This window comes from Anser anser (assembly GCF_964211835.1).
Source record: "Anser anser genome assembly, chromosome: 1".
NCBI lineage: Eukaryota > Metazoa > Chordata > Aves > Anseriformes > Anatidae > Anser > Anser anser.
Window position 1 is genome coordinate 60,785,231 of NC_139720.1, and position 13,458 is coordinate 60,798,688.

The following is a 13,458-nucleotide window of genomic DNA, read 5'->3' on the forward strand; positions in this document are numbered from 1 at the left end:
ACCGAGGGGCACAGACAGCCATCTGACGTTGACAATGTTGAGTGACTGCTGACCTTGTTTTTAGCGTCAGCTGATATCGACTGGAGCTCTGCCAGTTTGCACCAGTTGAAAGTCTGGCTCTTAATGGTGGTGATTATCCTGGTTTTTACAGCAGCACTGAGAAAGTGGCAGCTGCTGTGCTCCACATCCAAGACTTTAATTTGGGGGAGTCTGAGTCTTCTGGGGTTATTTCCAGGGGAGCATGTGAGAAGAACCTCTCTCCTTCTTCTGCGTCAATCCTTTTTCCCCCTTTTTATTTTATATGAAGAGATATTGCTCAAGCACACCACGAAATGAAAGCCATAAAGCTATAAATTACACCTCGGCTAGCTCCGCAATATGTTACCAATTACATCTGCTTTATTATTCGCGTCCAGGGGGAAAACATACATCAAGCCAACCCCACTCTCCAGAAAGGTTGGTACTGTACTAGAAAGAACACCGTGACTCTTCTTAATCAGTGGAAAAACAAACACAGCTTCAGCTCACTCACACACGACATTTGTGTCCGGGATGACGGGCTGAGTAATACTGCTGCGGTTCTCCGAGCCCGCTGTGTGCTACAGCATCTGTGGCCACATCGTCGCCCTGTGGAAAGGAGAGGAGAGAAACCTCTTAGAGGGGCTTGGGGATGAGGACCGAGTTGCAAAGACCTTGGAAATTGCTGCCCAGTAGGCTCTGGGGGGGAATTAACATGAATCGCAGCAAACGGCATCAAAAATGACATTAAAGGCCTGTGAAGGAGGGCCCATGGTAGTTTGCAGGGCTTTGGCAGTGAGGAGTAATGCTCGTGTTTTTTGATGTGGGTGTGTATGTGTACGTGTGCATGTGTGTAAGTGCACCTGTGTGCGTACGGACTCCAGAACATTTTCAGAAGAACAACAGGGGCCAGTGGAGAATGGGCTTCTTTTAGGAAAGGGAGCTGGGTGTGTGGTACTCCCAGGTCTCCACGTGAAGGAGTCATCCATGTGCATTGCCGAGTTTGTTGTGTTGTTGTTGCTGAAGCATTCGTTCAGCTTTTAACTTCTTAAAGTTGCAAACAAGTCAAGGTTATGTTTGTGCTCAATAATTCAGCAGCGGTGCCAGCTCAGCATATTGTCTTTTTCTTCCCTAGTCATTCTGGTTTATTAAAAAGAAACACTGACGACAGACAGAAGGGTTGAAGGAGCGTGTGCCTTTCTGCTTTAACTCTCGCCGGGCACTGGCTTCTTCCGTAGGAATCCCAGTAGACTCGTGGGGTTCTTGGTACCTTTGCCCCAGCGGCACCATCCCTGCCCTGGGAAGGGAGAGCCAGCAGAAAGCTGGGACCTGGGCGTCCTCTTCTCCATGGACCACCTTCTGAACAGGAACATTTTCTGTTTCAGTGGGATGTTACCCAGATTCCTCAGTCAGCCTGTCTCAATGATGCTTTATTTTGACTTTGATTATGAGGTTGTGGGTTTCTTTTTTTTTTTTTTTTTTGAATAACGGTGTAGAAGATCATTAGCTCTCCTACAGGCAAAGAAGCTTGCAGTAAAGTAGTTTTTTTTCTTTTCTTAAAAAATAAATTATATTAGGACTTGATTCCACCACATGCTAATTTGTACCTTGTATCGTTAACAATGCCGTTCATTTCCAGGGGATCTGCTTTCCAGTGACAGTGTTGTCACTGTGAATAAGATTAGATGAACACAATTTTACAAATCTGAGACAACTAAGAGCACACGGTGAAGCTCGTGTTGTCTAACTCCCATCATCAGTGTCCCTGAGCAGAGACAAGCATTGTGCTCGATTCCCACACACAGACTTGGCAAGCAACCTGAGACATCATCTGCTGCTTCTGTCCTGGCTCTTCGGCTTTGTCAGCACACCTCCACTTGTCATGGTGTGTCATCTCCTGGTCCCATCCTGGCTCTCTGCAAGCCAGCAGCTACGCAGTGGTTTTATGGGGGTAAACGGAGGTCTTAAGCCATTATCTGCCAAACTTGTTAATACAGGATGAGTCTGAGGATTTGAGATTTGGCCTCCAGAGGCAGAATGCTTTGCAGTATTTTATATCAGCAAAAGAGATCTAGGTATATTCCTGGAGACAATGGGAATAGGAGTCTCCTTAGGCAAAGGAGGTAAAAATAACATTTACATTCTCATTATTAAAAATGAGAAGGGGAAGAGCAAGAGAGCAGAAGTCTCAGTGTTTGTTAGTATAGTTCAGCTGGGAGTAATGATTTATTTTAGAGCATAATCTTTTATTTGTGTTGAATACATATTTCTGGAAGAACTTGATTTTTGTGCGTGTGCTGTATCTGAAGTCTGTATCCCATTCTCCCTTATTGCCACTGAACAAATGGAAAAAGCTGGGGAAGGCATCTTGACACTGTGGTTTCACTCTGATGTTTTATTGCAGGTATGGCCTCGCATGTGCAAGTTTTCTCTCCTCACACCCTTCAGTCAAGTGCCTTCTGTAGCGTGAAGAAACTGAAAGTGGAGCCGAGTTCGAACTGGGATATGACTGGGTACGGCACACACAGCAAAGTCTACAGCCAGAGCAAGAACGTGCAGTCCTCCCAAGCAGCCGCCGCAGCAGCCGTCAACGCCTCCCTCCAGATCCCTAATCCAAGCATCCCTTACGAACAGACCATCATCTTCCCAGCAAGCACGGGGCACATCGTGGTGACGTCCGCCAACAGCACTTCTGGTGTGGTTGCAGTGTCTGGGCAAACACTGGGCGGGCCACACAACCTGATGCGTCGCAGCACTGTGAGCCTTCTGGACACCTACCAAAAATGTGGACTTAAGCGGAAGAGTGAGGAGATAGAGAACACAAGCAGCGTGCAGATCATCGAAGAGCATCCACCAATGATTCAGAACAATGCCAGTGGGGCCACCGTAGCCACCGCCACCACCTCCACGGCCACCTCCAAAAACAGTGGCTCCAACAGCGAAGGGGATTACCAACTGGTGCAACATGAGGTGCTCTGTTCCATGACCAACACGTATGAAGTGTTAGAGTTTCTTGGCCGGGGGACCTTCGGACAAGTAGTCAAATGCTGGAAACGTGGCACTAACGAGATTGTGGCCATCAAGATCCTAAAGAACCATCCTTCCTATGCCCGCCAAGGCCAGATTGAAGTGAGCATCCTGGCTCGGCTGAGCACTGAAAGTGCGGATGACTACAACTTTGTCCGCGCGTACGAGTGCTTCCAGCACAAGAATCACACGTGCTTGGTCTTTGAAATGTTGGAGCAGAACCTCTATGATTTCCTAAAACAAAACAAATTCAGTCCTTTGCCCCTTAAGTACATTCGACCAATTCTCCAGCAGGTAGCAACTGCCCTAATGAAGTTGAAAAGCCTGGGACTGATTCATGCTGACCTCAAACCAGAGAACATCATGTTGGTAGATCCATCCCGACAGCCATATAGGGTCAAGGTCATAGACTTCGGTTCAGCTAGCCATGTGTCTAAAGCTGTGTGTTCTACCTACCTTCAATCCAGATATTACAGGTAAGACGCTGGGCTCAAGTAGCATTACTAGAAGTATTTTACCTATGGGAGTTTTCCTTCTTTGCTGCAAATGGATGAGAGTCATCCCTTAATCCTTAACTGGGATGGCTCTTAGAAAGGCTTGGTGATAGGAAAAAAATGGTATCCTTAGCTCTTTGAGTTTACTTGCGTTGAAAACCATAGTCAATTTGTAAATAACCATAAAATATTGACTGTTGGAAAAAAAAGAATTTGCCATTTACAATTTAGAAAGCCTTTTACCGTTGTCTGTGCTTCCTTCTCTCTGAAACTGTTTCCAGAAGAGGGACTGGATCTGGGGAGTCCACATTTCCTTTCCAAGTCAATACAAGTAGGTTCTTGGTTTCAGAAAGGCCTTAACCTAAACAATTAATTTGTATGGTAGCTGTATCTTCCAGCTTTTGCTTTCAAGTGAAAGCAGGGATTTTTCAAAAACAAGGTTGGCCAAACACACTTTTTCTCCACGCGGGATGCTGTTGGTAGGGATGAATGAGTATTGTCAGTAATTTGCAGTTGGACTGAGGGCCTGTCAGAGACTGCTGATTCCCACTCGCAGTGATTTTAACTACGAGTATGTCGTGCTAGGATAGAGTTTATGACCTCTGCATAGGTGCATGCAAAGCAAATGTGTGAACCAGCTGTATTCCCCTTCAGCCTGTTAAACATTGCAGCAAACGAGCCTCTTCTCATAAGCCTGGAAGGTCATCATCTCGACTCCAAGACACAAGTTCCTTTCATAGATGTTCTCCTCAGACCTTCCTTTTGGTACTACTTGGCTTGATTTAGCATCCCAAGGACCGAGAAAAGCAATTCTACTGCTAGCTCAGGCTTGGGTGGGAAAAAGTAGGGAAAAAAATGCATTTGTCTTTAAAGGACAGCTGAGTTTAGAAATGTTTAGGCCTTGTTTTTGTTATTGTAATTCTGTGAAACAGGGGCAAATAGGAAAAATGTAATCCTTCTTGATGAACTGATTTAATGAAAATTTGTCCTGGCATTGTGCACAGCTCATCAGCTGGGTTACAGAAAAGCAGGGTAGTTGCTCTCTTTGTAAATAGGAAAGAACTCTGTCTTACGCTTGGAGAGGACGGGGGAAAAAATATAGTGTGAGTTGATATCAGACCCTTTTCCTGCTTCATAAACATCCCACCGACAAAGCCTTCCAGAGCTCTGAGCTTAGTAAGAGTTAATTTTCACAGGAACAGGAACTTTGACAATGTAGCACTGCAGCAGCTGATTTTTATCTGCTTGTCCTTTACTCTGAAGGAGGCCAGAAAAAAATCCCCAGCCCTAGTTTGTACCTCAGAAGAGGCTTATTAAATGAAATATTCTACCTGATGACAGTCCCATCCTCCAGGAGAGACATGTTTCTGTGGTAAATATGCAAAAGCTTTTAGGGTTGCAATTACCTGGCAGACTAGTAGAAAAAAAAAAAAAAGATAATACAGGCATTTTGTTGTTGAGTTATCTGTGATTCTGCATTAGCAGCCTAGGTCCCAAGCTGAAAGACAGAAGGGGCAGCCAAAATGAAATATGTGACAGAAAGCAGAAATGAAAGATAAAAATGGTTCATTCTCAGCGACAAACAAGGAATATTTTTGTGGCAGTCTCTGGGGAGGAAAAGGCTTGATAAAAATTTGCTTTTTATATTTTAAATGTTATTCCTGCCTGGTCTGAAGTTGCAGCTTGTTAGATAGTAAGTTCTGTCTGTCTAATTCCTCTCTTGTTTTCCGTGCCTGAATTGTTGGGAGGAGGGGGAGAAGGGGCAGCGGCTCACTGGGAAAAAAAAAAAAAAAGAATCTTGTTGGGATGAATTGCATCGGCAGGGGGCTGCTGATGAAGCTAAATTCAAGTCATGAGGAAAATTTATATTCTTCTTCATTTTCTGATGGGGAAAAATACAGCACAGAATAAAGACCTATTCTACTCCAAAGAGAAGGAACTTTCATGCTAGGGGAAACACAGGACTTTATAAAGATTTCATGTGTCTTCCATTTAATTTACACTTGTTTTGCTTGCTAGAGTGTAAAAGACAAGGGAATGACTTCCAGAAATGGCACATTTAAGCTGAATGTGAAGGAAAAGCTTCCTGAGAGTAAAACCTTTTAGACTCTAAGCAGACATGCCAGAGAAGTGACTTGCACATTTAAGGAAAAACTAGGCAGAGCGCTAAGAAATAGAACAGAGGTTGGTTCTTAGCTGGAGGTTTTTTATTATGAGCTTTTGGGAGCAAATTCCCAGATCATCCCCCATATTTTAGTAACAAATTTTTACTTTCCCTCTATTTTTTTTAACACTACTTTCAGGAATGTGATGGCCAACTCCTTTCAAGTGAGGAAAGTTCTGTGGAACCCTGTTAATTCTCACAGCAGCGTAAGACACTTCCTGCTCCTATAAATGACAGGCATACTTCCCTCTCCCTGAGGTGGAAGACAGAAGGGTCTTAAAACAAACTTTGTGTTCCTTCTTGACCGGAATCTGTGCGTTCCAGCATACGCTAAAACAGTCCCAGGGCTGCTCTCTCCTTTGCTTGCAGATAGTACAGGAGCGATTTGCCATTGCTGCCATGTAACATGCTCTGAAGATGCGCTGAGATCCCCAGGCAGATTTCCTGTGAGCAGGACAGTGGGGAGGTGGTGTATGGCACTGCTGGAGCAGCTCGAGAGCCCTCACTGAGTGCTCCCGCATCAGGAACATTTCTGTCCCTTCAGGAATATTTCTATCGGGTTAGGCCAGTTCTCTCCAGAAGGATCGCAGTGATGTTGTGAGGTGGCATGGCAAAACAGAAGGTATCAAAAAAGGTCAGCAAAATGTCTTTAGTTTAGCAAAACTTCTCTCCCGTCCCTCTCAGAGGACATAGCCTCCTCCGGGCTAGATCTGCTGCCCTAATTGATACTCTGGAGATTTTCCTCTCTCTCTGCTGACTGTAGGGGACCTGAGAGGCGGTCCGTGCTGGGCTAATGTGCGCCTCGCATGAACGCCCTCGCCTCTGAGAATCCTCCTCTGGGAACGCCGGATCCCCGGTGCCTGCCCCAGCCCCGTGCTTGGTGAAGGGTGATGAGCACCAGCCAGCACCTGGCCGGAGCAGCGCTGGCACTGACTCTGCACCTAAATGACAAGGGACCGTTCGCAGGCTGAAGGCTTCAGCCGAAGGAGATGGGCTTCCTCGGGGAGCAGCCTCCCTCCTGTGCATCTTCGGTCTGTAAATTCGCCATGGTACAAATGTGCCTTCTTCAGACCTGCGTTTGTCATGTAGTGCTCTTGCCTGCATGTAGGACCTGGCTGGTGGCCATTCAGACGTGCAAAGGACAGTGGTCTCAGCCTGCCTCCAGGTCACTGTAGTTCTTCTTGTCACGTATCTCCAGCCGAGTTGGTCTGGGTCTGATCAGTGACTCTTGCAGGAGATGAGTAAGTGGCGGCTCAGACACGGTCTGGAAGTACCTGCACGGAGGCAGAAGTTGCTGTTGGATGGCTGCTCTGCCCAGCTAGCAGTGCAGGAGCAGAGCTTTGCAGCAGGGGGTTTAGCCAGACACGTTTAGGATAGAAATGGTGTGCTGTTCTCACAGGGCAACAGGTCGAAAGGCAGCGATAGTGCTTGCATCATGGGCTGTCTTCATGGGATTTTATTCTTTCCTAAAAAATGACACAGTCTGAAGGGGAGATCATTCAGGTAGGCTCTGTGATCTGTTTTTCAGGAGGTTAGAGGTATGAATGACCAGAGACGCCTTCTGGGCTTATAATCCCTGCATGGATAGCTTCCCAGGAAAACTCATACCCTGCAAAATGCAGGGCTCAGGCTTCCACAGATGCCCCCAGACATTGTAGTCAACATTCACACACTACCATGAAAAGAGGGATACCTTCTGGGAGAGGGGATGACTTCTCTTTGGGGCACTACCACCATGTTACGTTGCCTGCTTGTTTTTTCTTTGCTGCTCAGCTGAAGCAGCTGCTGTGCTACACCCCAGAGATGACTGCGTTTCACTAATTAATGGCATAATAACCTTACGAGATTTAAGTCTTTCAGAATTTGCGAAGTAAATAGTGGCTGTCACCCCTGCACTGTTAATGGGTAAGTGTAGTTTTGATGCCTTGTTCTCCAAAGGCTTTGGTATGTGGCATGTCTGGCCATGGGTTGAGACGTCTGCAGTGTAGGTAAGTGGCCTTTGATCAGATGGCTTGATAACAGAGAATGAAGCTGAGTGTCAGTTTGAGGAGGTGGTTATCTCTATCGGTCTCATTTCAGACGCTGCAAGAAGATACACAGGCATGAAGTGCTCTGTGCATGGTGTCAGCTGTTGAGTGCCTTGTGTAGTAAATGGTGAGGCTGTGCGGGTGGGTTATAGCTGTGCACGCTTCGCCGGGTGAGCACTGGTCCTGAGGAATGCAAGGCGCTAAGCTGTCTGTGTCCTCTCTGTCCTGCCGCACGTGCGCTTCAGGTATCATCCTCCAGCCACACACAGCCAGGTGGATTCCTGAGCAGCGTCACCACCTCCTCCCCACCGTGTGACTCAGAGCACACGTCGTTCTGGCCAAAACTGCCCTTCCAGTGAGGCAGCAGTAATGGCAGCAGGGATAGGCTGTGCTTATTAGGTTAGTCAGTGAGCTGGCATCTGTTAAGTCCTTGTATAACAGTGCTAATGCACTTAAATTTCAAAATCTTCTGCCGTTCTGGACTTGCAAAATCATCTCTGTTTAAGGCTTGACTGCATATGTGACTGGGGGAGCTTTGTTGCTGTGCCAGTCTGCTTCAATCCTACCTGCAGCGTTCACCACTTTGCTGGCTCTGTCTCTCCAGGGTAAGGAGCGGGATAGCAACATGGGTTTAGGAGGGAAGTTCCCTCTGGAGACTGGAAGGAACCCACCAGGTTGATTGCCGAAGCTCGAGCTCCAGACTGCGGGCACAATGTCTGTGGTCACTGCACCCTGGGTGCTGCCTGGCCCTCACTGCTGCAGCGCTGAGTTTCCTCGTGTATATCTAGTTCAGCTGCACATTTCCAGGGGTGAGAAGCTCGCAGTCATTTCTGCTGCTCCAAAAGGATCATGAAGGAGTTGCACATCTCATTGCTGACTCTATGTCTTGGCCAAAAGGTGTGTTCAATGGGTGGATGGTAGGCACAGGGCTACGGCTCTCCAGCACCAAGCACCTGCCCAGCCCCTCGAGCTGACCTCTCCCTGCTTGTATGTAGGGGAGGACTGAAAATGCACTGACACAGGCAGTTCCCCCCTTCCTTCTAATTTCTTACTGCATTGCAAAGATTCCTGACTGAAGTATGACAACACTTTGCATGAGAGCATCTGACAGCACACAGACTCATACTCTCTTAGCAGCGGAGACTCGGTTTCACTCGGTGGTGATACGCCTGTTAGGGTTACAGGCTTGCGGAACACTGTGGAAGGCTTTGTGAAGGAAAGAAGCCTTCCAACTGTACTATTTTAAGCAGTCTTTCATATCTTTCCCAAGGACACTGGAGTTTGGAGTTGTTTCTTTCAGAACCAAAATCCAGCAGATTATTTTTTTTTTGCGAAACCAACACCAGGATTAATTGAATCTCGGTTTCTTTGTATCCAGACCACCAAGTCTTGGAAGGGAACAGACACTCAGCTGAAAGCTTTTGGCTTTGTCCCATCTCTGTGATTGTCAGGCCAGGTTGGTTTTTGGTTTTACAAAAGTGAAGCAAAGATAGTTCATTGCCAAGTTCCTTTGTGTATAAATCACCCCAGAGCAGGGATGGTAAACAGGTGCTGTGCCCATGATGCATCCAGCAGAAGATACGCAGTGTGTATTCCAAAATAACTCCCTTTCTGGGGTCTAATTTAAAACAGAAAAGCCTATGCTTCAGCCTAAACAATCTCTTCAGTCTGGAGTGTCCCCAGGGTTTTCCCTGCTGAAACCTTCTAACAGTTTCCCTAGGCTTTTTGCTCCGAGCAGATACCGCAGCTGCCCCTTTGTCCTGTCCACGTTACCGATCTGCCCCTCTCTGCCCCTGCCTCTTTCGCTCGTGATGCTGACAGTGCTTGAGAGGAGCCCTGAGCATAGTCAGAGCCGTCGTCTCATGGGGGCTTTGTTATTTTTTTAATCAAGTTATGAAGTGGGCCCAGTTATTGACTGCCAGGCCCAAGAATATTTGTAACAAAGGGTTGTTTGCAAAGGACACGACTGGGAGGCTTTCCCAAGCAAAGCGAAGCCACCGTCCCCTTTGTGGATGGGCTGAGGAGAGGGAGAAGTCTTGTGCTGCTCCCTTTTGGCTCATCCATGTCTGAACAGTGGAAAATTCAAATATTTCATCTGAGTGCTGGGCTGGTTCCTTTTGTCCCCACTGCTCTCCCTCAATCCAGCTCCTATACAGCAAAGACGGGCGAGTGACAGTAATGATTCCTCCTGCAGATCTCAGCCTCATGGTGGTGGCTGGAAGGAAAGGAACCTGTGTGTCCATAGGCAGGGACCATTAGTGGCTGTAGGTGAGGGACAGGGACCCGAGCGGCAGCCAGAAGCAGCTCAGAGGGTCCAGTTTGGCGTCAGCTAGTGCCAGCCCATGGGTGAGGGACCAGTTCCTGACAAGTCAGCTGCAGGTTCAAAACCTCTGCCTTCATCCAGCAAGAGGAAACACCACAGCTCAAAGGCACAAGGAAAAGGTTGGCAATGTCCTGCTAAGCACAGATCAAAAAATAAATAAATAAATAAAAAGATTTTGGGCTGCCACAATCACCGTTAATTGCTGGAACAGCCAGAGACCCTAAGAGCACCCTGAAATCTGGGCTACAGGCCACCTGTTAACCATAATCTGCCCTTCCCACATTTCTTTTCCCTTGTTCATCATTGCTAGAGAGATTTGCATGGAGAAGAGTGTTTGTTTCTGAGGAGTTCCTCGTTTCCAGCTGTTTATCTTCCCCACCTGAAATTACAATCTCCGTTAACAGCAGATACAGGAAAGGATAGATTATGGCCTTGGGTGCAGGGATAAGCACCAGGAGCAGGTGAGCCACTGAGCAAAGATCCCTCTTTTATGGAAACGGCAGTTTTACAAAAGACCAAACAAAACACAGGGTAAAGAAGGTAAATGCAAATGTGCTTCTAAAGAAAGGAGCTTTTTCCTAAGGTCAGCGCCACTTTTTAAGCATGTCGGTGCTCCACCCGCTGGGTGCAGGCACCCCAGGCCCAGGCACCGTGAGGCAGGCAGGGAGCAGGAGCAGACCCGTGGTGGCAGTGCTGCTGACCAGGCCTCAGCCCTGGCACAGGTTCCTTCCACATCAGCCCTGGAAGGACACGATTTTGGGGAGCAGCTCTTCCTCCCGCCCTCCACCCCCCTCCCGTGCCATTCCCTTCCCTCTGGGCATCCACACGGCCCAGCGCAGCACAGGCCCAGGCCTGGGGCTGACCCCTGAAAGTGGCAATTTCTGGTGTGGAAATACCACTTCAAACGCGGCCACGTTTGAGCTCCAGCTTTCGAGAGGGCTTGCGAGGAGGAGGCAGTGTGCAAACACACTCCCTTACCAATCTGCGTGCTTCCACCTGAAGCAATCCCAGAGCTCCTGGCGCAGCCCTCCACGAGCCTTTCTGATTAACCCAGCGTTGACTCCTGGACTGATCCCTGCCTTCTCTGCACCCACTGCCAGAGGCGTTTTGGTAGCCCCGGGAGGAGCAGCGAGGGGCTGGGAAGTGCCAGGCTCCCCACTGGAGGTTGCCCATGTGTGCTCTGGGCGTTAGAGGGTTTTTGTTTCGTTGTTGTCTCTTGCTGCTGCGTCTCTCACATCATCACCGAAACAAGACTGTCACAGGATTTCCTGCCTTCTATTTTTCTCCTTGCAAGCTGTAAAAGCACTGTAAGGCCCTTTTAGGCTGCATCCTGGTGAAATGATGTGAAAAATAAAGGTCACTCCTATTTACTGTACCACGGCAGACCTGCAATGGCTACAAATGGCCAGCTTGTTTTACTGGGGAAGAGCTATTTACCTAAGAGAAAAGACAACCCCCCTGCCGCAGCGATTGGCCGTAGGGCTTGAGCCCCCATCTGTGTGCCACATAAAAAGCACGCTGTCTGTTGGTAGAGACGCCTGCGCTCAGGCCACGGGCTGGGAAGTAACCTGGCTCTGTGCGGTGACAAGCTGCTGCTCCTGCAGTGGTGCTTGCGAGTGACAGCACGGTGAGCAGGGCTGGAGCAGGGACCGGCTGCCATCGGTGTCAGCTGTGTGTGCCAAAGACCTACAGGTTGGTCTCTGCCCCGAGTTGCTTGCTTCTGCGGCTTTGGGTTCACTTTCCTTTCTCTTCTCCCACCCACGTCGCTTCCTCACCGAACGCAAAGGAAGCGCAGTGGGGCAGAAGGTGCCCTGCTCTTCGCTTGGGCTGGCCAGGCACCCGTTTCACTCACAGTGGTCAGCGAAGGAGAAAGCACTGTGGTTGCACACTGTGGTATGATTTCCTGTGTCCCTCTGCACTTGTGTCGGGGCCTGTCAGGGCCCGTGCACTGCCTGGCTCACAGCAGCGCTGGTTGATGAGAAGCAGAAAGAGGTGACGGGCAGTTGGCTTGCCATCGGTGCTCCCAGAGCAAAAATAAGTAGAATTAGTAGAAGATTCATCATCCACACATCCAAATATGAAAGGGGCATTAGCAACACAATTTGCACAGGCTTTCAGGGGTGCTTTGCTCAAGTACCACGTACTTAAATCCTATCAGGCTCTTGCATCTGTAACATCTCCCCTGTACGTTTGCTCACTGCAGGCAAGAGATTTGTGTGTATCACAGAGGAAGCTGGCTGAGTACGTCTGTGCATTCACTAGGGTCACAAGTTTTAGGCCACAGCATGGTGACACTGAGAAGCTGTATTACACCGAAAAGCATTTTATGATTGGAAAGCGTTTCTGCTCTGCTGTATGGGCTGTGAAGTTAGGAAAGTGACTGACGATGGTTTATACATGAACGAGTCATTACAAGAAGAGAGAAATGACCTGAAGATGCTTCAATTGCAGTGGGTTCCCCAGTGTCAGACCCCTTAACGCTGTCATTTCAGTCCCCAAAGTTTGTGTCTTAACTTCGTGAGCCAGCTGCTGCACTGGTGGTACTTCAAATTAGCCTAAGTGATGTAAATGCAACTGATTTTCAGGTGGGGCTCAGTAATTCTCTATTTCTCCAGGTCCTGCTGGGGAAAACGAGCACCTCTCAAGCACCCGAGAGTTGTTATCTTGCTCAAAAAACACTAATCTTGTGGCCTGGCTTAAGCTGAGGTACAGCCACAGCTGTTACCTGTTTAAGCAGGAAGCTTAAGAAAATCATAGAATCACAGAATATCCTGAGTTGGCAGGGACCAACAAGGATCACCGAGTCCAACTCCTGGCTCCGTGTGGGGCCACCCAAAAATCAGACCATATGTCTGAGAGCATTGTCCAAACGCTTCTCAAACTCTGGCAGGCTCGATGTCCTTTTCCTTTTAGGCCAGATCATAAAAAAGGCTATTCTGCAGTACTTTACAATGGGGAGAAAAAAAAAAAGAGAAGAGAGGTATGCATGTATACCGAGAGAGAGCCTCAGTTCTAAGAGAGTAAATAAAAGGGAGGTGGCTCTATGAACCTGGAGAGGGGGTGGGCAGAGAGGGGAGAAATCCAGTTACAGAGGATGGTTACCTGGAGGTCACAATTCCCTGTGTATGGAAAGGCGTAGGAGGAAAGAAGATGAGGTTTCACCCTCCTTGCTCTCTGAAGGCTTTAAAAACAGGATAGCTGATTTCCAAACAGAACAGTGTGCTTCTTCTGTGACAAGCTGGAAAATAAACTGTGAGTCTCTGAGTGGCAGCTTGACCTCTGCCTTCCCCTTACTGAAGGACAGAAGTAATTCCAGTTATTGTTTTACTTGCACAGACACAAGTTATGTTGTGCTGACAGGTTTTGCCTATATTTTGCTATGACTATATTGTATTGTTGTTTAAG

The 13,458-nt window shown here is 48.0% G+C and overlaps 1 protein-coding gene and 1 long non-coding RNA gene across 12 annotated transcripts in view; both read left to right on the forward strand.

The window, feature by feature from the left end:
- Positions 1 to 13,458, forward strand: part of HIPK2 (homeodomain interacting protein kinase 2) — a 135,913-nt gene that overhangs the window by 37,744 nt on the left and 84,711 nt on the right. For all 11 annotated transcript variants that reach the window (XM_083830120.1, XM_083830119.1, XM_083830113.1 and 8 more), the window contains one exon: positions 2,423 to 3,521. In XM_083830120.1, the coding sequence (XP_083686246.1) occupies positions 2,423 to 3,521 (1,099 nt within the window). The remainder of the gene's footprint in view (positions 1 to 2,422; positions 3,522 to 13,458) is intronic.
- LOC310897216 overlaps positions 13,220 to 13,458 on the forward strand; it is a 30,196-nt gene continuing 29,957 nt past the window's right edge. Inside the window, exon 1 of the long non-coding RNA XR_014582134.1 lies at positions 13,220 to 13,305. This is a non-coding gene — a long non-coding RNA (uncharacterized lncRNA). The remainder of the gene's footprint in view (positions 13,306 to 13,458) is intronic.